Genomic DNA, 25,283 nt, shown 5'->3' on the forward strand with positions numbered 1-25,283 from the left:
TTTTACACATAAGAAAGCGGTCCTTCAGGCGGATATGGCACTGTAGGTCAATCAGCTCTAGTTGAAGCACTTGTCAGACGTCCTGCCGGCCGAAGTGGCCGTGCGGTTAAAGGCGCTGCAGTCTGGAACCGCAAGACCGCTGCGGTCGCAGGTTCGAATCCTGCCTCGGGCATGGATGTTTGTGATGTCCTTAGGTTCGTTAGGTTTAACTAGTTCTAAGTTCTAGGGGACTGATGACCTCAGCAGTTGAGTCCCATAGTGCTCAGAGCCATTTGAACCATCAGACGTCCTCTGCCCGAAGGGAAAACGGGCGAACAAATACATCCATCGGCTGGCGTTCGGGCGGTCCGCACGGCCAGCTAAGCGGCGCGGCTCGGCCACTGCAGCAACATACGAATTTGCTAGCGCCCCAGGGGCACAGTTTGGACAAGCCTGGTCTAAATTATACGTGCCTTTATCGGTGCTCCTGCAGCAGCTTTCTGTCGTGTTTTGTGTACCACGGGGGATCAGTTCCGTCTCTTATAAATTTATTTGGTATGAATCTCTCGAGTGCTGTTGATGCTATTTCTTTGAACGTAAGCCACATATGGTGTTCACTTACATAGTTTGGAAGGATTCGAAAGACATCAATCGAATTTTTAGCTGCTTTTATAAATAGATATATCTCGCGTTTAGTTTTGGTGAATTTCTTTGTTACGAAATTGAGCCTCGCTACGACTGTAATCCCTGTATCCGTCGTGATGCTCAGGATTACTCGTGGCTAAGAGATCAAGGTAGTTTTCGTAACCATTTACAATTTGAATGGCCTCGTAAACTAGTTGTTCAAAAAATATTAAAAAATGCATTTAGAACAATTACGGAAGTTGTTTTCTGTCTGCAATAGGGTCTGAAAATGTATTTTTGTCAACATACGGAAGGTAGATTGAAGTCACTGCCAACTATAATTGTATGAGTAGGATACCTATTTGTGATGAGACTCAACTTCCCTTTGAACTGTTCAGCAACTGTTTCATCTGAGACCGGGGGTCGGTAAAAGGAGCCAGTTATTAATTTATTCCGGTTGTCGAATATAACCTCCGTCCATACTAAGTCACAGTAACTATCTGCTTCAATGTCGCTTGTGAGCTGGAACACACATTACATTATTTTCCCTTAAGTTGTGCTTCTTGTTTCTGTTGTAGTGCAGACCATTACAATTACGGCTTTTCCCTCCAAAATCTAGGATGCTTTCTCTGTGATCCTGTAAATACCAGAGCTAAACAATGTAGAACATCAACGTACGTTACAAGCATAGCATTCTGTATTACTTCATTTCCTTATTTCTAACATTTTAAAATTGTACGCCGATTTTAGATGACATGTCAGTCATGGATGTTCTTATCTCTGCCCGCATCTCGTGGTCATGCGGTAGCGTTCTCGCTTCCCACGCCCGGGTTCCCGGGTTCGATTCCCGGCGGGGTCAGGGATTTTCTCTGCCTCGTGATGGCTGGGTGTTGTGTGCTGTCCTTAGGTTAGTTAGGTTTAAGTAGTTCTAAGTTCTAGGGGACTGATGACCATAGATGTTAAGTCCCATAGTGCTCACAGCCATTTTCTTATCTCTATTTAGTGAAAGTATTTTCAGTCATGTTTTGAACATTGTCCCGCTACACTTTATTAACTAATGTTTCGCCGCTAGGGATATCAAATTTTAGAGAGTAAATTAATATGGAGTATGTCGTTCCTCTTTTCAAGCATTCACATACCCATTTCTTCTTCCTTTATTGTCTTTTGGGCATGCAGTTGTTGTAATTAAAGTAGGCACAAATGCAATGATCAAACAGAAATGATTAGCGTACATTCGCATTCTCTTTACATGATTCCTTTCTTGTTGCTCCCATGGCGATGGACTCTTTCTATCGCAATCAGTAAGCGTGAAAGGAAGCTACCGTACAGACAGAAGGATCTATATTTGTACCTGGCAGGACTAATTACATACTGACATAATCGTCGGTATTGCTTTCGTTTGCCAAAAGTTATAAATATTTCAATTTCGGAAAAGAAGCTCTGTAGAAGATGTCGAAGAAGAAGGTTCCTTACGTACTGGTTGTATCGAGTAAGATGTGGAGACGGCGATTAGAAATCGGACAGAAGTAGTACGAAGAAGGGCGTCCCTTACCTGAGGGATCGCTACTCAAGCTACCTGGCGAAGGAACGAGAGTCGCAAATGTGCGGCGTGGCAAATGTCCGGCATTCCTCTGCACAAGTGCTGACATCCCTCGAAAAACTCAAGCTGTGACCATCAAACTTGGTGTTACCCTTGTCTACATATTCAGCTTTCAATGCTATACACTTTTCTCAACGATGGATGACATGGCCGAGACATTGGTTCTAGAAGTCTGCACAGCAACAGCTACTATCAAAATTGGAAGTCTGCACTTTGGCTGTTCGTGAAACATTCCTCCTCGAAAACCACTTCACTGTCATCTTAAAAATGTCTGCCACGCAATGATTTCTTCATTCGAGAAGAGAACAAGAAGTCACTGTGTGATGGATCTGGAGAGTATGGAGAATGATACAAAAATCTATGGCCCAAAGAAGCAACTTATATCACTGTGTCCTATTCAGTCTGAGCTGGGGCATTATGTGGAAGGAACACACCCCCCTGCCCAGCCTTTTATAACGTTTCCCGTCGACAGCCACCTGCGACCTCCTCAGTAGATTTCAGTAGTATGACACTGTTCTCCAAATGCTCTTGGGATCAAACCTATACATGTGCTAGGAAGAGAACCCCCTACCAGTGAAAGTAGTGCTTCCTCGCACGCAGCAACTACAGTTTCGTCACAGGACCAAAAGGGGCTAGACAAGAGCTAAGGCAAAATACAGATGGCAACACTGATTATCAACAATTTAGAATCGTTTACTATTATTTATTACTAGAAAATGTTCCCACTGCAAAACGATAAGCAGATGATTTTCAAGAAACTTAGGGTTCTTCTTATTTTCCCAGTATTTCTCCATTTTCTCCCCTAAAGTCTTCTTTTTTTCTTCGGTTCACTTTGGTCAGTATGGTTTTGGTTCCATTTCTGGAATAAATTTCCTCTTATCAATTTTGCTTCTGAATGTATCCCAGTCTGATGTGTTTGTTACGTCAATTTTTGCTTTTATCAAATTCTTCCTAACTTCAGTTACCCACTGTATTGATGCTTTACGGATACCACATAGTCCAGTAGACGTTTAGTTACTCTGTTCCCGGGCAATCTGTCAAGGTGTCCGTAGAACTTCATTCGTCTCTTTCTGATAACAATTCCGATGTTTGATACTTTTTCTGTCGTCTCGATAGTTTGCAGTCTGTATCCATCTTGTGTGTATCGTGGTCCCAGAATTTTTTTAATAATCATTCTCTCTACTTTCTTAATTTCTTGTAAATATAGTTTTCGATTCAATGAGAGTGTATCAGTATGTGACTGTCGGTTTGATTACAACACAATCGTATATTAACAAAAACTTTCCAAAACTTAACATTAGTATGGCGACTGTGCGTGGCAATGGAGATCAACGTTCACTTGCATTGATTTTTAAAAACTAGTGTAGTCCTAGTTCCAGTGAGTGATGTCTTACACCACTTTTATAATGCATTGTCTGGATCTTCTTGACAGCGATTATAGTTGAGTCCTGCGCCACTCCATATACTGTCCTAATGACTGTCTTCAGGTACTGCCTAGCTAATTGCTCAGTGGAGCCGCGTATTTGCTTATATACATGTTTGTCGGATGGATGTCTACTTCGGAGCTATTATATTTTCGTGATATCAGGTGGATGTAAACATATTGCTTACCGAGTGCGCCCTCTCTGGAACTCAGACTAAACTACATGGTCGAGCCACATTAATTTCACTGCTGCCTACGTTCGATGCCAACGTGCAACAACCATCCACAGACGGCACATGGCAGTACTAGCAGTGGAGGGTATATAAAGTGTTTCGGGGGGGAGGGGAGGATGTGGAAAACAGTGCAGTCATTGTCATAATGCAGAAAAGGAGCGATTTATCTGATGTCCAAACGGGCATAATCATTGGCATGCGAAGACCTGCGGGTCACAATCGAAGCGATAGTAGAAGAAGTGAAAATAGATTAGTTTCCATCATCACACGAGATGTCGAACATGAAGAAATCGCCACCTGTTGTGTTCTGGGACTACCCACACCAATTTAAAAAGGCCATTGGACTGAGGTAGCAGCGGAAATGATTTATCTGCGTCAGACGACTAATCCAAACGATTTCTGTAGCCACCAAATCACCAGAGACGAGTGCTGGGTGTATCACTGTAACTCAAAGATGCATACAGAAACTTTGTAGCAAGCAAAGCTCCGTGTTCTGACCCTGATGGGCTAGTCGTCTCCGACTGACCGCCATGTCAACCTCTCCAAATGGCCATATCCTCTGAAGAGCAGCCAGACACGTTGAACAGAGCTACGGAGACGGACGAAACTTTATAAACGTTTACCGTAAATGCGCGATTCTCACCCACAGAAATTTGTCTCTATAGTCATCCTTAAGAACGAAAAAATTTAGTATTTTTTTAGTTACTATCCGTCTGACGATACAATTTTCGAACTGGGCAGGAACGGCAGCAATTTCAGATAAAAACAGTGTCTCTTTCTAGTGGACTGTTTACACTGAGATGACAAAAGTCGTGGGATATCTCGTAACACCGTATCGGAACTTCTTTTGCCCGGCGTATTTTGTGCACGGACTAACCTCTCGAATATGTGCCATAAATGTTCAATGGGATTCATGTCGGGCGATCTGGGTGGTCATATCAATCACTCGAATTGTCTAGAATGCTCTTCATACAAATCGCGAACAATTGTGAACGGATGACATGGCGCACTGTCAACCATAAAATGAATGGCTGCAAGTGGTCTCCGGGTAATCAAACATAACCATTTTCAGTCAATGATCGGTTCAGTTGAACCAAAGGATCCATTCCATTCCATGTAAACACAGCCCACATAATTATGGAGCCACCATTAGTTTGCACAATGTCTTGTTAACACTTGCGCCACAATCGAATCCTCCCATCAACTGTTACCAACTGAAATTGGGACCCATCTGTCTAGGCCACGGTTTTCCAGTCGACTGTGGTCACACATTGATTTCTGCGGTTAAAATTGTTGGATGTGAGGTCCGTCAGTTATTCCAAACACCGTTTTTTCTCAGTACCCAAACAGTGGGTTTTCGTTTCTATTTATTCTGCAATGTGAACATTTTTGTTAAATGACTATAAAATTATGTGCATCTTTAGTTCAAACAATAGATCGTTTCTTTTAGTAAATACCTTTACATTTGGTGTGGATGAATTTTCTGGATCACTTGTGTGTTAATTACTACAGGTAGCTTGCCATCTGCAACCAAACGATGTTGATGAGAAATTTTTTTGCTGGGACTTAACCTATCTTCTAGAATGTAATTTAGTTTGTCGCGATATTTTCACGCGTATATTCGTTTTTCCTTACGTTTTCATGAGGCAAGCACTTCCATTCTCCGCATCATGCTGAGGCGTTGTGATGCACACGTAACTATAACAAGTATTTTCCACAAATAACGTAGTAAAACACTTTTCACTTCACCAAAATACAGTGTAATTGTGGTTTGTTGTGTGTCCCAGCCCAGTCAGTATTCATCTCTCCACCAGAGAGTTCGGCGCCAAATTTGAATTTTGTTTGCATTTTATCTTTGTGTGTATGTGTGTGTGTGTGTGTGTGTGTGTGTGTGTGTGTGTGTGTGTATGTAGATTTTATCTGTTTGTGCTGTTTTTATTTGTAAAGTTCGTTTAGTGTGTTAAATAGTGTGCCCTATTTAACACATTAAAGTGAAAAGTGTTTTACTACGTTATTTGTGGAAAATACTTGTTATAGTTACGTATGCGTCACAAAACCTCAGCATGATGCGGAGAATGGAAGTGCTTGCCACACGAAAACGTAAGTAAAAACGAATATAGGCGCGAAAACATCGCGACAAACTAAATTACATTCTAGAAGATAAGTTAAGTCCCAGCAAAAAAATTTCTCATCAACATCGTTTGGTTGCAGATGGCAAGCTACCTGCAGTAATTAACACACAAGTGATCCAGAAAATTCATGCACACCAAGTGTAAACGTATTTACTAAACGAAACGGTCTGTTGTTTGAAATAAAGATGTACATAATTTTATAATTATTTAACAAAAATGTTCACATTACATTACACTAAAATTGCTACACCAAGAAGAAATGCAGATGATAAACGGGTATTCATTGGATAAATATATTATACTAGGACTGACGTGTGATACATTTTCACGCAATTTGGGTGCATAGATCCTGAGAAAACAGTACCCAGAACAACCACCTCTGGCCGTAATAACGGCCTTGATACGCCTCGGCATTGAGTCAAACAGAGCTTTGATGGCGTGTACAGGTACAGCTGACCGTGCAGCTTCAACACGATACCAAAGTTCATCAAGAGTAGTGACTGGCGTATTGTGACGAGCCAGTTGCTCGGCCACCATTGACCAGACATTTTCAATTGGTGAGAGATCTGGAAAATGTGTTGGCCAGGGCAGCAGACGAACATTTTCTGTATTCAGAAAGGCCCGTACAAGATCTGCAACATGCGGTCGTGCAATATCCTGCTGAAATGTGGGGTTTCGCAGGGATCGAATGAAGGGTAGAGCCACGGGTCGTAACATATCTGAAATGTAACGTCCACTGTTCAAAGTGCCGTCAATGCGGACAAGAGGTGACCGAGACGTGTAACCAATGGCACCCCATACCATCACGCCGGGTGATACGCCAGTATGGCGATGACGAATACACGCTTCCAATGTGCGTTCACTGCGATGTCGTCAAACACGGATGCGACCATCATGGTGCTGTAAATAGAATCTGAGTTCATCCGAAAAAATGACGTTTTGCCATTGGTGCACCCAGGTTCGTCGTTGAGTACACCATCGCAGGCGCTCCTGTCTGTGATGCAGCGCCAAAGGTAACCGCAGCCATGGTCTCCGAGCTGATAGTCCATGCCGCTGCAAACGTCGTCGAACTGTTCGAGTAGATGGTTATTGTCTTGCAAAAGTCCCTATCTGTTGACTCAGGGATCGAGACGTGGCTGCACGATCCGTTACAGCCATGCGGATAAGATGTCTGTAATCTGTACTGCTAGTGATACGAGGCCGTTGTGATCCAGCAAGACGTTCCGTATTACCCTCCTGAACCCACCGATTCCATATTCTACTAACAGTCACTGGATCTCGACCAACGCGAGCAGCAATGTCGCGATACGATAAACCGCAATCGCGATATGCTACAATCCGACCTTTATCAAAGTCGGAAACGTGATGGTACGCATTTCTCCTCCTTACACGATGCAACACAACAACGTTTCACCAGGCAACGCCGGTCAACTGCTGTTTGTGTACGAGAAATCGGTTGGAAACTTTCCTGATGTCAGCATGTTGTGGGTGTCGCCACCGGCGCCAACCTTGTGTGAATGCTCTGAAAAGCTAATCATTTGCATATCAAAGCGTCTTCTTCCGGTCGGTTAAATTTCGCGTCTGTAGCACGTCATCTTCGTGGTATAGCAATTTTAATGGCCAGTAGAGCATAAACGATAACCCACTGATGATGGCACAGTGGTGCCGAAACATGTTTGGGTACTGAGAAAAAATGGTGTTTTGCATAACTGGCGGACCTCACATCCATCAATTTTAACTGCAAACACGGCCAACACACGGAGTTGCAAATCAAAATGATGAATATTCGACGGTTATTTCATGTAACGTTGCTTGTCTGTTAGCACTGGCAATTCTATGCTAAGGTCGCTTCTCTCGGTCGTTAAGCCAAGGCCGAAAGCCATTGCTTTGTTCGTGGTCAGAGGAAATTCCTAAAAATTCGGTATTCTCAGCACACTCTTGACGCTGTGGATCACGAAGTACTGAATTCCCTTACGATTTCCGAAGTGGGATGTTCCATGTGTCTGCCGTCCACGGTGGCCGAGCGTTTCTAGGCGCTGCAGTCCGGAACCGCGCGACCCGCTGCGGTCGCAGGTTCGAGTCCTGCCTCGGGCATGGATGTGTGTGGTGTCCTTAGATTAGTTGGGTTTACGTAGTTCTAAGTTCTAGGGGACTGTTGACCTCAGATGTTAAGTCCCCTAGTGCTCAGAGCCATTTGAACCATTTTGTCCCATGTGTCTAGCTCCAACTACCATTCCTTGTATTCCACGTTAAGAGTCTGTTCATTCCCGTTCGCGCGGCCAGGATCACGTCGGAGACCTTCTCACAGGAATCACTTGAGTACAAACGACAGCTCCGGCAGTGCACTGCCGTCTTATACCTTGCGTATGCGACACTACCGCCTTCTGCATATGTGAATATTGCTATCCCATGACTTTTATCACCTCAGTGCACATCATTTGTACCGCTGAAAGAACTGTGCTCTGAAATAAACTGTATTACTTTTACGAGCACAGAAAAAAATTAAGACTGTTAGCCAAGTATAAAATGAAAATATAAAATGCTAGCAGACGGAGCAGGGTGTGGTCGTGTTATAGGCTGCTATACCGCTGTGGGGTATGAAGGTCAGACAAGTTACGAGTTTACATTTTGTTACGGACGATAAAATTCGTGAAAAGGCCAAATGTTTACGCTCGTTGGTCACGAATGCCGTCGCTGAGGAGCCCAGGTTGTCTGCCATTCATAACAGCAAGAAAAGCCGCCGGACCAGACAGCACCACGTTTTAGCTGCGCCTCGCCTCCGCGAGATAACAAGGTCACTGGCAACGCTTCGCAACGAACGGCCCTCCGGCTGTGGTTAGACCTGCCCGGATTCATAGCTGCAGAAGAAGTTGCTGCATTGCAGCCTTTCGTGATACACATCCATGCTGGTGCTGCATCTTTTATAATGTCGTCTATTCATGTCCCATCAGATCGTCGTCTTGGTCTCTTGTAATCTCTTACAATCCAGCAAAGAACTTACTTGCTCCAACCAGCACCCATTTTCTTTGCTACATGTGCCGCCCACCTCCACTTCATTTCGTTTACAAACCAAAATTACCACACTTTTTCAGATATTTTGGGAAGCAGTAAATCGTGTCCCCAGTTCTCTGAACAGTCCTCTGCAGGATATTCTTAAGTTCACGCCACAAATAATTCATATTATGTGCTCTTGGACTCGGGAAACTACAGCTTGTCTCAATGAGCTCCCCTAAATAATAATCTCGTGTGGCGTTATGGAGTGACAGTAATCCAATTATGCTAGCTGTCTTCTTTATATAACCTATGTCTGACAAATTAAGCATTGCAAATAAAGATTTGTTTTCCACTTCAGCAGTTCTCTGATATGCTCCTCCCAAATGAATTTATTATCAAGTTGGAGTTCCAAGAATTTAACACTGTCAACCTCTTCTGTCTGCTTATTGTCATGTTTTAGACGTACAGTGGGAGGTAACGTAGTGCATACACAAGGTGTTAAATAAAAAGTATTCCATATTTCAGACCAAAATAAAAAAAGAAACCCCAGTAAATATGAGCGCTAAAATGCATACTTTATTATTTATGAGCACTTATTCATCTTCACCAGTGCCAACATTCCCTTTATTGCAAGCTCTTCTCTGTTACAAATGACTTAGAACGATGCAGTAAACAAATAAGTGGAAAATTTGCAGTAAGGACAGTCCCTTAGAACTACTTAAACCTGACTAACCTAAGGACATCACACACATCCATGCCCGAGGCAGGATTCGAACCTGCGACCGTAGCGGTCGCGCGGTTCCAGACTGAGGCGCCGAGAACCGTTTGGTCACAACGGCCGGCTACAGACGTCAAATCCGGAAAACGGGCCGTCCAAGGTGCAGGTCCTTGGCTTCCAGTCCAACGATTTGAAACAATTCGTGAACACATGCTATAGTACTTCGTGCACTATGGACTCGACATCCATTATATTGGTACCACAGGTTCCTGCTACTCTGTAGAGGAACGTCTGCTAGCATCCGTGGAAGATTATTAGCCGGCTGCTATATTTGTGTGCGTTCAGCGCTCCGTCTATGAAAAACGAGCCTTTGAGCCGATGGTCGCTGCCCCACACAACACGTTTACACTCCGTGGACGCTGACGTTCCACCTGACGAAGTCAACGGAGATTGTCAACAGGCCAATAGTGCATATTTTGGTGGTTTACCTAGCCATGATTGACAAATGTTTTCATCACTAAAAAAGATACATGATACATCTGGAGCATCCTGTCTTAATGGTCATGTACAGAATTCAGACGATTCCCATAATTGTTCCCATACACGTCTTGATAAAAATAAATGTGATAGGGGTGGAATCTATGTCGATGGAGAATGCGTACGACATTTGCCTGACGCATGCCACTTTCTCGTGCGACTGTGCGTTAGCTAACGTGCGGATTAACTGCAACAGCTGCAAAAACGTTTATTTCCCCACTCTTCTGCCTTCACTTGTTTCCTTCTGTGCCGGCCGGTGTGGCTGAGCAGTTCTAGAAGCTTCAGTCTGGAACCGCGCGACCTCTACGGTCGCTGGTTCGAATCCTGCCTCGGGCATGGATGTGCGTGATGTCCTTAGATTAGTTAGGTTTAAGTAGTTCTAAGTTCTAAGGGACTGATGACCTCAGATGTTAAGTCCCATAGTGCTCAGAGCCATTTGAAACATTTTTTTCCTTCTGTTACGTTCGTCTACGTATTACACTACCACTTTTACGTAACTGGCTGCAGAGATTTGTAAATAACTGCCGCGATGGTTGACGTCTGTTGGGATATCTTGCAGCATACACAGTATATGAACGAACTGTATTCTTCCTACACTCTCCATACGCCATAAGCATGTCGGCTTTTTCTGAAATGGTAAACATCGCTCATTCATGACCTGCTGCTTGGACTGTCACACAAGTCACAGTGTTCTCAAGGAACACGCAAGCACACTGTAAGCAAACATAACAACACCGTACCTAGCAACTACGCAGGCAGAACAACACAGACAAGCGTTGGTGTGGAAACTATTCACAAAACGACACCTCGTAAAATCCTCCAAAACTGCCACTGACATTCTAAATTAGCCTAATTTTAGTTTGTTAATATCCATAGGCATGGTTATGTTCAAAAAGTGTATGTTCGTACACTTTCTAAGTATCATCACGATCTGTTTATTGGCTAACAGTAAGAGCCCTTGATAACCAATCCATCCTGTGAAAACCGCACATCAATAGCACTTTCCATTTCCACATTATCTGCAGTGCAAATTTTAGGTGATTCACCCTGTATACAGAAGAAAAAATAAATGTCCTAAGATGGATCCTGTAACGGTACTTTGCGGGCAGGCGCGTCAATTAGCATCATATTAATTAAAATCGGGGATAAATAGATTTTATTTTGGAAGAATTAAAAAGGGGAAAGTAATGCGAAACTTCAATAACTGCACAGTATTACTAAGAAGCAATATAATGAAAAGTAATAAAAAGCAAAGGAGCAAAGACCAGGCGGGACAGAAAGATATAGGGGCGAGTTTGTTTTTTAATACATACACTCCTGGAAATGGAAAAAAGAACACATTGACACCGGTGTGTCAGACCCACCATACTTGCTCCGGACACTGCGAGAGGGCTGTACAAGCAATGATCACACGCACGGCACAGCGGACACACCAGGAACCGCGGTGTTGGCCGTCGAATGGCGCTAGCTGCGCAGCACTTGTGCACCGCCGCCGTCAGTGTCAGCCAGTTTGCCGTGGCATACGGAGCTCCATCGCAGTCTTTAACACTGGTAGCATGCCGCGACAGCGTGGACGTGAACCGTGTGTGCAGTTGACGGACTTTGAGCGAGGGCGTATAGTGGGCATGCGGGAGGCCGGGTGGACGTACCGCCGAATTGCTCAACACGTGGGGCGTGAGGTCTCCACAGTACATCGATGTTGTCGCCAGTGGTCGGCGGAAGGTGCACGTGCCCGTCGACCTGGGACCGGACCGCAGCGACGCACGGATGCACGCCAAGACCGTAGGATCCTACGCAGTGCCGTAGGGGACCGCACCGCCACTTCCCAGCAAATTAGGGACACTGTTGCTCCTGGGGTATCGGCGAGGACCATTCGCAACCGTCTCCATGAAGCTGGGCTACGGTCCCGCACACCGTTAGGCCGTCTTCCGCTCACGCCCCAACATCGTGCAGCCCGCCTCCAGTGGTGTCGCGACAGGAATGAATGGAGGGACGAATGGAGACGTGTCGTCTTCAGCGATGAGAGTCGCTTCTGCCTTGGTGCCAGTGATGGTCGTATGCGTGTTTGGCGCCGTGCAGGTGAGCGCCACAATCAGGACTGCATACGACCGAGGCACACAGGGCCAACACCCGGCATCATGGTGTGGGGAGCGATCTCCTACACTGGCCGTACACCACTGGTGATCGTCGAGGGGACACTGAATAGTGCACGGTACATCCAAACCGTCATCGAACCCATCGTTCTACCATTCCTAGACCGGCAAGGGAACTTGCTGTTCCAACAGGACAATGCACGTCCGCATGTATCCCGTGCCACCCAACGTGCTCTAGAAGGTGTAAGTCAACTACCCTGGCCAGCAAGATCTCCGGATCTGTCCCCCATTGAGCATGTTTGGGACTGGATGAAGCGTCGTCTCACGCGGTCTGCACGTCCAGCACGAACGCTGGTCCAACTGAGGCGCCAGGTGGAAATGGCATGGCAAGCCGTTCCACAGGACTACATCCAGCATCTCTACGATCGTCTCCATGGGAGAATAGCAGCCTGCATTGCTGCGAAAGGTGGATATACACTGTACTAGTGCCGACATTGTGCATGCTCTGTTGCCTGTGTCTATGTGCCTGTGGTTCTGTCAGTGTGATCATGTGATGTATCTGACCCCAGGAATGTGTCAATAAAGTTTCCCCTTCCTGGGACAATGAATTCACGGTGTTCTTATTTCAATTTCCAGGAGTGTATAAAAGAACATGTAACACATTATTGAGCTCTCTACCTTCAGTTATCGCGATCGGGCTAGTAGATGAAAAAGTGGTACGCGACTGCGAAATTCGTTAAGGAGATTATTTAAAGACTCTTCAAGCACGTTTAGAATACATTACGTGTGACGAAGTGATCAGAGACGTTTATTATCGGGTGAAGTGAAAATGATTCCGACAATATAATTCGAACTTGGTGTTAGCTGGGAAAAATACTCTTGGGAAACTATTATGGTTGTGGAACCCACGAACGTTGTACGCAACGGAAAACTATAGTTTACGTAATTCTGCATTTTATAAAATTGTGAAGCGCGTGTGCGCGGAACATTAAGAGAATCTTATCCTTGGACGGTTGCGGGGGTAACTGATACAAACAACGCGCCAGCATAAAAATAGTTCGCTTATTAACTACCAGATATTAATTAACGGGGACCTAAAATACTAAAAACAGTGCATACATCGTTAAATTGAACCCTGCGTGTGAAAGACAATCACATCGAACATTTCCAGAGCGAAGTACAGACATTTAAGTGCCGAATTGAGAGCCTGGGTCGTGTCGATGTTTGGACATTATAACATTATATGACACGCCTTATTCAGAAAACGATATCGACCATTTTAATACTGAAAAGAAGGATATGATCATCACCTACAATCCCGATTCATCTTTCATATTTAGTTAGTGAAAAGAAAAGTGTTAATAAACAAACTACATTTCAATTTTATCCACGATTTTGGCTTCATTACGTAGTCCTGACTACATGATAAACAATATCTGTGGAAGCTGTATACAACGTATCGTCATAATATTTAGCCAACCAATATTGTGGGACACCAAAAATGTAAATGCATGAAATTGTTCTTACAGCGGATGTATAATGTACGAGTGCGACGAACTATATTGAGAAACTGAACACCCGTTACGTACTTGCATGTTTATCTGCGAAAATGGTCCTTGTCGGTACATCAGCATAGAGTTCGAATAGAATCGCTGGAACATTGCAAACCATTCAGATTAATCGAACATCTGAATACGCATAATGCTGCTACCACCAGGATGTGTTCTTTCTCCTCACCCCCGTGGCAGTAATTGAATTAAAAGTCAGCCGGGAATAACATTTAAATCAATTGACGACCATTGAGCTATCAAACGTCCACTGCCATGTATGAAGGCGAGTGACACCACGAGTGCTAACGTCGATCGAGTGGTGTCGTCATGATCGTATTGAATGACATTGAGCCGTCACAACCCTTATGGAACACCACGTGTAATTAGTTCGTAGTCGGATGATGATTGATACTTTAATAAAGTACTCTTCCCTGTTCACATACTTTGTTACCTGCTAGAGAGACACTATTTGAACCGTGTTGCAGCATTTGCTGTTAGAACGTAACATCCTAATTTACTTAGAAGTCAGCATCAGAAACGCGCTGCATCGAACGACAGACTTCCTGCCGCCCGGAAAGCATTTCTCTTGTAGACAGTCCCATGGGAGATAGCAGCGCGCGCCCTTGACAGGCACTTTGACGCAAGCTACAACACCTGTCGCGGGCCAGCCCACCCGCACGGCCTCGGCTGTTCCGCCCAGGGCACTAAGCGGACGTACATAGCCGGCTGCCGGCCGCTGCTCGCTTTGGCGGTGTTCGGCGCGGCTGCGAGCGGCCAACGCGCTCCGTCGTCACGCCGCGGACCGCGTGGGCCACAAACTGGTTCCCCGGGTGATCTGCATCGCCACCAAGTAAGGCCGCCGCAACACAACCCCACCCATTGTTCCGGAGGTCCCTCCGTCGCGGGAGCTTCTCGCGTGTTGTACTGCATCCAGCCGACACCTGTTTCGCCTTATCGACCACGTATCGAACACGTTATTGCTTTTTAAGTTCATCTCTTTCCCTCGACTCCATTAATATCCTCTTTTATTCCATCATTTTGATCCTACGCAGTGATATCGCCATTAGCAGCAACAACAAACACTGTGACAACAAGAACAACCATTTGCATCCACTAGTGGATGAAGGCCTCCCCTAGACTAATTCACAGCTAGAAGTCAGTGTTATGCTGAGTGTTGTCTATTACCTACCGACCATACAAATGATAGTCCGACGTAGCCCAGCTTCTTTCTTTTCTCTCAAAACGCAACAAATAATTTACTGGGTTGTTTTTTAGGCTGCCAGCCATCAGAGCCCAACAGGCAGCACAAACAACGTGCCGTACGAGCGTTACCGGCAAGAAATGGCCGCTATGCGACCCAGGTACCACATGAGGAAAATACACTTCTGGCCATTAAAGTTGCTATACCAAGAAGAAATGTAGAAGATAAATGTGTATTCATTGGACAAATATATTATACTAGAAGTGACATGTGATTACATTTTCAAGCAATTTGGGTGCATAGATCCTGACAAATCAGTACCCAGAACAACCACCTCTGGCCGTAATAACGGCCTTAACACGCCTGCGCATTGAGTCAAACAGAGCTTGCATGGCGTGTACAGGTACAGCTGCCCATGCAGCTTCAACACGATAGCACAGTTCATCAAGAGTAGTGACTGGCGTATTGTGACGAGACAGTTGCTCGGCCGCCATTGACCAGACGTTTCCAGTTGGTGAGAGATCTGGAGAATGTGCTGGCCAGGGCAGCAGTCGCACATTTTCTGTATCGAGAAAGGCCCGTACAGGACCTGCAACATGCGGTCGTGCATTATCCTGATGAAATGTAGGGTTTCGCAGGGATCGAATGAAGGGTAGAGACACCGGTCGTAACACATCTGAAATGTAACGTCCACTGTTCAAAGTGCCGTCAATGCGAACAAGACGTGTAACCAATGGCACCTCATACCATCACGCCGGGTGATACGCCAGTATGGCGATGACGAATACACGCTTCCAATGTGCGTTCACCGCGATGTCGCCAAACAAGGATGCGACCATCATGATGCTGTAAACAGAACCTGGATTCAAACGAAAAAATGACGTTTTGCCATTCGTGCACCCAGGTTCGTCGTTGAGTACACCATCGCAGGTGCTCCTGTCTGTGATGCAGCGTCAAGGGTAACCGCAGCCATGGTCTCCGAGCTGATAGTCCATGCTACTGCAAATGCCGTCGAACTGTTCGTGCAGATGGTTGTTGTCTTGCGAACGTCCCCATCTGTTGACTCACGGATCGAGACGTGGCTGCACGTTCCGTTAGAGCCATGCGGATAAGATGCCTGTCATCTCGACTGCTAGTGATACGAGGCCGTTGGGATCCAGCACGCCATTCCGTATTACCCTCCTGAACCCATCGATTCCATATTCTGCTAACAGTCATTGGATCTCGACCAACGGGAGCAGCAATGTCGCGATACGATAAACCACAATCGTGATAGGCTACAATCCGACCTTTATCAAAGTGGGAAACGTGACGCTACGCATTTCTCCTCCTTACAAGAGGCATCACAACAACGTTTCACTAGGCAACGCCGGTCAACTGCTGTTGGTGCATGAGAAATCGGTTGGAAACTTTCCTCGTGTCAGCACGTTGTGGGTGTCGTCACCGGCGCCAACTTTGTGTGAATGCTCTGAAAAGCTAATCATGTGCATATCACAGCTTCTTCTTCTGTCGGTTACATTTCGCGTCTGTAGCACGTCATCGTCGTGGTGTAGCAATTTTAATGGCCAGTAGTTTAGTAATCTAAACCCCATTCGCTGATGACTATCAGTCATGGCACATATTGTAAGAAGAAATGGAGAAGAGCGGATAGCTACTCCCTCCACCACAGAAAACCAATCTAACAGTCTCCCACTACTTCCACCTCAGCAATACCTACGATGTAATATCACGGCCAGCAGAGTATTCATGACGAAGTATAATGGGCTATAGACAACAAAGCACACCAGTAGCTTCAGAAGAAGGCGTCTACAACCGTGGCTGAAACATCGATTTTATTTTATTCAGTGACAGCTACATAATAACAGCACCGGCCCCTGAAAACTTGTACGTTAAGTACATCACTGTTTATCTGAACACCTCGTCTCCTAATGTTGTATAGGTGTTGTAAATCATTTATGTTATGGTAAGATTTACAAGAGTACCTAGTGAACTGATACTCTTCGATTTTCTTCATACTTGTGACATTTGGTTGTTAGTGACCGGACGTCAGTTCCCTAAAGCAGTATGACGCATTTCTCAAAATAACTCGGAAAAATCACATTCAAAAATCAAAATATTTCCGACAGCTGGTAAGTAGAAAACATTTTTGTTTTTCTACATAGTCGGCAGAAGCATGGGGTGCGAAAGATGAAGCGTTAGAATCCTTAAACAAATATTGGATCATAATTTTAATAAAACCATATTTTTAATTACTGGTCCTACTAAAATAAATTAAAATTTGACACAGACATGTGAAATTCCTTATTGTTAAGTGAATTTTATATGCGTCAGTAAAATACTGTTCAGGTTCTAAAAGCAGTATTTTATTTTACTTTTGATGTTTCGAATTTTTGTACGAAATTTTAATTCATTGTGAATACTCACGTTTTCATGTAATTAGTGATTACAAAGAAAACGTTTAGTTTATTAAAAAATTACTATTCAATATTTCTAACTAAACATTTCCATTTGTTAAGAAATATGGCATTTAAATAAAGAACAGTTGCCACAAGGGAGTTTCGTACCTGTGACTTCATGATTTTAAGGCCCTTATGGAACCCACTCAGCTGCTAGCGACCATGTTAACAAATTAAAAGTGGTACTTAAATTCCTCGCTACTGAGCTTAGATTTAAGAATTAAAAGTTTATACTGATGGTCAATGCATTGAGATTAAAATGCTAAATTTAAAAACAAAATGGAGCGAGCGATCAGCAAATTTTTAGAACATGTTCAAAATGAATACTAATTTTCAGACAGGGAAATACAAATATCCCACTGAGGATAGCACAAAAAGTACTGGAACGTGTTTCGGAAAAGTAAAATAAACAAACAAACAGTGTCTTGTATAAAGCGGAACACTCACCAATAATACTATACATGTTACAAAATATCTGAAATATGAACAATACCCAAAAAGTCAATATTAAACACCTAGAAGTATTAAATCAGTCGCACTGGAATGTGAAAGTGATGGTAGACTTTTTTTGCTTAATATAGTCTAAATGCTACATCGAAAGAAATGAGTTGCTGTGTTGTTCTGATGGAATAAACAATCAATTATTCGATATTGTAGGGTATATTCGAGTAGTACAGCATATTCTAAACGTATTCTAGTTAAAAATTACTCGAAACAAAGAGAAATTATCTTTATTCTCGCTTTTTTAAGCGAAACGAAAACAAGTGATGCACTGAAAGCCCATGGTGTAAAGTATGTGCTACAAACGAACACTGTGAGTTTAGTTTATTCCCGGAGCTAGGAAAAAACTATACAGGGTATTCATTTTATCTGATGGCATCGAAATATCTAGAAAATTTATGATTAAAATTTGTTCGTCTCGGAGGGGGATACCCAACGATACCAAATTCGACCCCCACCTCACCTTTGAAATATTAAAGGGAAAACCCATTTTTATTACAGGTTCGGATTCTACGGAGAAAAATAATGAGTTTTGTCTGAAATATTTCTTTTTCTTCGTTTCACGACAGGTGGCGCTGTAATCGGAAAAATCAATATGGGTAGAAAATGCTATGTTTCAAAATACAGTCCAATGACACTTGAATTATCCCCTCACCTCCACGCTGCGAAGATAGGTCAGGCATTTTCCGGCAAGACGAAAAGGGGATTTCACGGCGCGCCATTTGGCCGTATAGTGAACTACGATTTAAAACAACAGGCAGCGCTGCGCAGTCAGAAAAAGAAAGAAAAAAAAAATGTGGTAAGGGGTTATGGGACCAAACTGCTGAAGTCATCGGTCCCTAAGCTTACGCACTACTTAATCTAACTTAAACTAATTTACGCTAAGGGCAACACACACACACACACACACACACACACACACACACACACACACCCATGCCCGAGGGAGGACTCGAACCTCCGACGGAGGGAGCCTCGCGGACCGTGATAAAACGCCTAGACCGCGCGGCTATCCCGCACGGCACGCAGACGTCGTAGTTCGCTACACGGCCACAATGCCGCGTCGCGTGAAGCAGTCCCCAACTCGTTTTGTCGGAAGAATGCAATGTTGACGTTGTGGTTACCCATTAAAAGTTATGAAATAATTGCCTGTCCTACCCTCGCAGCGTGGAGGTGGACGGTTAGTTCAAGTGTCATTGGATAGCATTTTGAAACAAGGTTTTCTGCCCATACTGATTTTTTCTTTTACAGCGCCATCTGTCGAGAAACGAAAAAAAAAGAAGTTCAGAAAAAGTGATGTATTTTTGACCGTCGAATTTGAATCTGTAATAATAAATATGGGGGTCCTCATTTAAGATTTCAAAGTTGCCCTCACTCTGCTACACAGGGGGCGGGTTAGGGGTTGAGTTTGGTACCATAGAATGTCCCCCTCCGACACAAATAAATTTTAATTGTAAATTTTTTGGATCCGAAATGATGTTTTTGAGATACGAAGCGTGTTTTTTAAGTACGTACCGTTTTGAAATTAAAAAAAGTCGTGCTAAAATATCTCAATAATTTTATTTTTACGTGAAAGCCTGTATCTTCATCTGTGCACTGACGCCATTACAGTCTGATACTTCCTTGTTTACGTTGTGTACTGAGTGTTTACGATGCCTCCGATAATCGTGAGTCCAGCCGAAGTTGTGAAGTACGGGCTGTTATAAGATTTCTTAGTGCTAAAGGCCTAAAAGCGATCGATATTCATCGTGAGATCTGTGCAGTTTGCGGAGTAAACATTATGAGTGATGGAATGGTAAGAAAGTGGGTGAGAGCATTTAAAGATAGCCGCACAAATGTGCATGATGAACAACGGAGTGGGCGTCCTTTGGTCGTTAATGAAAGTTTGGTGTAGGAAGTGGACAATAAGGTGAGAGAAAACAGACGCTTTACGATTTCCTCCTTGCGGGATGACTTTCCTAACGTTTCTCGTAGTGTTTTGTACGACATTGTGAGCGAGCACTTGAATTACCGAAAATTGTGCGCACGTTGGGTACCGAAAATGTTGACGGATGTGCACAAAACCAAACGTTTAGACAGTGCACTGACTTTCCTTGAGCGGTACCACAACGACGGTGATGATTTCTTAAGCATAATTGTTACGGGCGATGAAACATGGGTGGCCTACGTCACAGCAGAATCAAAGCAACAGTCCATGGAAGTTGAGCAAGGGCATCGTTTTGCTGCAAGACAATGCCCGTCCGCATGTGGCGAATCAGACTAAGGATCTCATCAGGTATTTTCGATGGGAACCTCTAGATCATCTGCCGTACAGCCCCTATCTTGCGCCCAGGGACTACCATCTGTTCCTTCACTTGAAGGATACCTGGGCGGTCAGTGTGTCTTCAAGACGATGACGAAGTCAAAACAGTGGAGATGGAGTGGTTAAAAAGACATGCGGCAGACTTCTATGAGGAGGGTATTCAAAAACTGGTACAACGTTATGACAAGTGCTTCAATATTGACGGAAACTATGTAGAAAAGTAACGGGTGATCAAAAAGTCACTATAAATTTGAAAACTTAATAAATCACGGAATAATGTAGATAGAGAGGTAAAAATTGACACACATGTTTGGAATGACATGGGGTTTTATTAGAACCAAAAAAAAGTTGTGCTAGACGCGTGAAAGATCTCTTGCTCGCGTTGTTTGGTGATGATCGTGTGCTCAGCCGCCACTTTGGTCATGCTTGGCCTCCCAGGTCCCCAGACCTCAGTCCGTGCGATTATTGGCTTTGGGATTACCTCAAGTTGCAAGTGTATCGTGACCGACAGACATCTCCAGGGATGCTGAAAGACAACATCAGACGCCAACATTATTCCTCGAATACAGCTATTGTTGAGGAATGATGGTGGACGTATTGAACATTTCCTGTAAAGATCATCATCTTTGCTTTGTCTTACTTTGTTATGTTAATTATTGCTGTTCTGATCAGATGAAGCGCGATCTGTCGGACATTTTTTGAACGTTTGTATTTTTTTGGTTCTAATAAAACCCATGTCATTCCAAGCATGTGTATCAATTTGTACCTCTCTATCTACATTATTCCGTGATTTATTCAGATTTCAAATTTATACTGACATTTTGATCACCCGGTAGATTAAGGTACAGGCTTTCATGTAAAAATAAAATTACTGAGATATCTTATAAGGTCTTTTTTTTAATTTCAGAACGGTTCTTGCTTAAAAAACACGCCTCGTATTTCCATGTCTTCAGATAAACCCTGTGTAAGGACTGAGCAGATTCACCGCACTCGCAAATATTCTTGTTGTGTACATTGTTCCGCGTAGTCAGCGCGTACACAACTTTCCCACTAGAGCGCGCCCCACTAAGCACAACAGCGCAGGCGCAGCGCTCGTCCATCTCCACACTACGAGATGCTGCTGCCATGGAGACGGACCAAATTCTGCTTCCGCCGATCCGCGTATTAATATGTAACGCAGCCAATGTGATTGCTACTAACGTAGAACCTTTTCTCCTCGCGGATCACAATCGCGCAGTGATACATGAACGTGCGGAAGATAAACGGCAGAAGATAAACACGCCACAATAAGAGCACGAGACATATTGCTGACACTCGCCTACTTCGTTAGAGCGACAAGTCAAATAATCTGATGGTGTGTGTACTGAAGGTCTTACAGTATGCACACCACAATTCTGATCTTCAAAAGCGATTTTTTCGAGTTGTTTTAAGAATTGCGTCATACTGCTTTGGGTATTGATATCCACCCACTAACCTTTATACGTCATAAGTATGAAGAAAGTCGAAGAGCCCCTACCATAAGGTCCCGCCGTTAGAGCGCCGATAGTTTATTTATTGCAAATACAGCCGTCTTCCTCTACATGTACATCCATACTCCGCAAGCCACCTGACGGTGTGTGACGGAGGGTACCTTGAGCACCTCTATCGGTTCTCCCTTCTATTCCAGTCTCGTATTATTCGTGGAAAGAAAGATTGTCGGTATGCCTCTGTGTGGGCTCTAATCTCTCTGATTTTATCCTCACGGTCTCTTCGCCAGATATATGGAGGAGGGAGAAATATACTGCTTGACTCCTCGGTGGGAAGGTATGTTTTCGAAACTTCAACAAAAGCCCGTACCGAGCTACTGAGCGTCTCTCCTGCAGAGTCTTCCACTGGAGTTTATCTATCATCTCTGTAACGCTTTCGTGATTACTAAATGATCCTGCAATGAATCGCGCTGCTCTCCGTTGGATCTTCTCTATCTCTTCTATCAACCCTATCTGGTACGGATCCCACACCAGTGAGCAGTATTCAAGCAGTGGGCGAACAAGAGTAGTGTAACCTACTTCCTTTGTTTTCGGACTGCATTTCCTTAGGATTCCTCCAATGAGTCTCAGCCTGGCATCTGCTTTACCGACGATCAACTTTATATGATCATTCCATTTTAAATCCTGACGACGCTCGTGTGTTTACAGAGCGAGGAGGACGACGCGCCCAGCGACGGGTACCGGGGGCAGCACCGGGGCTGGGAGAGGCAGCGCCGGCGGCAGCGGGAGCCGGACGCGGGGGCGGAGCTGCCGGAGGCGGGGGAGGCGCGCCGCCACCCGGAGCCGCCCCCGGACTACTCGCCGCCCACGCCGTCTCCGTCGCCGCCGCCGGAGGAGCGGCCGGGCGCCAAGAAGGTGTTCCAGCGCACGCGCTTCTCGGCCGACATCCCGCCTCCGCCGCAGCCGCAGCCGCCCCCGCAGCAGACGCACAAGCGCTCCATCGGCGAGTCGTTCCGCAAGCTGGTGGGCAAGTTCCGCACCTCCAGCTCGGAACGCAAGAAGCAGCAGCAGCAGCAGCGCAAGGGAGGCAAGCAGCGCGCCGGGTCAAGGTCACCGTCGCCTTCGCCTTTCAACAGCAACAGCACAGGTGAGCGCCTGGATAAACGGACCTACGCACAGGCTGCTGGTGCAAATTAAAAATTACATAAAAACTGGTCTTCGTGGTTGTTGTAGTGGTGGTGCGGATGGTGGTGGTGTTAGGGCCGTACCGTATTGGACTGGGCATACAACAGCAAGGTGTCTACCGCCTCTACTAAAACATTAGACTATCTATATCTTGTGAGTGTGGGGTTGATCTGAGATTGTGTTATTCTGCATGACGCATTAATCTGAGATGTACCCTTTACCCTGTGGCTCCTGCAAGATGCAATTTCCACCCCCACACTACTACAGAAGTCAGACAGACGCTCCTATCCTTCTAAAGAGAAATGCCTGAAAAACTTTCAGCAATAAATATCTTCTGGAGTCGTCCGCTGTAAGGAAATGACACAAAAATTCACAAAATTTCTTATGTAACCAGTCCACCGCGATGCCACTCAAAAATTCGCTCGCAGGCGTTTAACTATAACTCTGTCCGTTCACACCGCACAATAAGTGTGTCGGCCAACACAGTGAACAACGCTTAATCGCAAGGACTCAATATAGAGAGTCGCACTTCGATTCGCTCTCGACAGAGGTGCTCTCCCAGTGAAGTACTGAGGAGAGACTTGTTCTTCGCTCCAAGAGCGACAATGGAATGGCGCCCATCCATGCCAGAGGTCTCTTGCATTAGTCCTTCAGCTCAAGGCGTCATAAATATCGTCTGTCAATCGGTATTGCTCTTCTAAAACGGGAGAATGACGTTTCGTTTAAGACGACCAATCCGGAAATCTGTAGTATCGGCGTTTGGCGTTTGCTGTCTCCCTGTGAAAATCTCTGGAACCGCGTGCTATGTCTAAAGAATGCGTAGTCTGCCCGCTCCCACACAATGTAGCGGAATTTGCTTTTAAGCCGAACACGGGGTCTTTCCTCCTTTCCCTCGGGCGAACGCTGTCTGCTCCACGGGCGTCCACCGGCTGATGTAGATGGGTTTGGACTGGCCTCCTGGCGTGCGGTTACCTCTCTCGAACTAAAAGCTCCTGTGACCGTCATGTCTGGAATGTATGTGTGTACTCCAGCCTCGAGTATTTCAACCATGGTGCGCACTTGCGATTTATTAGTTATTTGCATATCGTTTACATGAATTGATACAACACTGACTTTATCTTATCGAGTTTGGGTTCGAATGAAGCGTCTTGATCTGCGGAACATGATTGTGAGGGCAGAATATGTAAGCAATGAAGGTGAGGAGACCACGACGTCTTACAATCTGCATGACTACTCTTCCAGTTCACAATTAAATTATGATCCAAAGGAAATAATGACATCAGCTGCAGTGCGCATTGAAACACATCAGTGGAGAAAAGTCGAAAACCGACTTTTCCGTTTCTCACGAGCAGTCTCGTTGACCGCCTCGGCCATCCGGGACCGGTCCCTCACCACCTCAAGTTTCCAACTTATCCACAAAGAACTGACGTCGTGCCCTGCCCATTATCTTCGTTACTCGCAGCAACACTCTGATTCCCTTAAGAGTCCGAGCATGTTTGCGCATCTGCACTGAAGGAAGGGATCATTCGGCCATCTCGTCCCAGTTACCCTAGTTATATATGTGTAGTGTATGTTCTTTCGGACATGTCTGAAAGAACAGACACTACTTACACATCACAATTAATTGCCCGGCGGAAGTTTCATCGAATCACCTTCAATCTATTTCTCTACTGTTCCATTCTCAGACAGAGCGCCTGAAAAACGAACGCTTAAATCTTTCCGTGCGAGCTCTGATTTCCCTTGTTTTGTTATGATGATCAGTTCTCCCTATGTAGGTGGGCACCAACTAAATACTTTCGCACCTGGAGGAGAAAGTCGGTGATTTAAATTTCGTGGAAAGGTCTCATCTTACTAGATAACGCCTTTGTTTTAATGAGTGCCGCTCCAACTCACGTATCATATCCGTGGTACTCTCTCCCCAGTTTCGCAGGCCTTCTTTGAACTTTATCGATGTCCTCCGTCAGTCCCATCTGACGCAAGATCCCACATCGCGCAGCAGTACGCCAGAAAGGAAAGGATAAGCATAGTGTAAGCATTCTTTTAGCAGACCTGTCGATTCTATGAGTAATACGCAGTCTTTGGTTCGCCTTCTCCACTAACATTGTTTATGTGACCTTTACAATTTAAACTATTCGTAAATGTATTCTCTGAGTATTTAGTTGAACTTACACCGTTTAGATGTGTGTGGTTTATAGTGTAACCGAAATTTAACGGATTCCTTTCAATACTCCTACGTATGACCTCACAGTTTTTATTACTTAGATTCAATTGTCACTTTTCGCAACGTAC

The 25,283-nt window shown here is 44.7% G+C and overlaps 1 protein-coding gene across 2 annotated transcripts in view; it reads left to right on the forward strand.

Moving 5' to 3' along the window:
- LOC126419121 (serine/arginine repetitive matrix protein 2) overlaps positions 1-25,283 on the forward strand; it is a 1,464,442-nt gene that overhangs the window by 1,329,266 nt on the left and 109,893 nt on the right. For both annotated transcript variants that reach the window (XM_050086231.1, XM_050086224.1), the window contains one exon: positions 22,518-22,956. In XM_050086231.1, coding sequence (XP_049942188.1) covers positions 22,518-22,956 — 439 coding nt within the window. The remainder of the gene's footprint in view (positions 1-22,517; positions 22,957-25,283) is intronic.

Source organism: Schistocerca serialis, chromosome 1, assembly GCF_023864345.2.
Source record: "Schistocerca serialis cubense isolate TAMUIC-IGC-003099 chromosome 1, iqSchSeri2.2, whole genome shotgun sequence".
NCBI lineage: Eukaryota > Metazoa > Arthropoda > Insecta > Orthoptera > Acrididae > Schistocerca > Schistocerca serialis.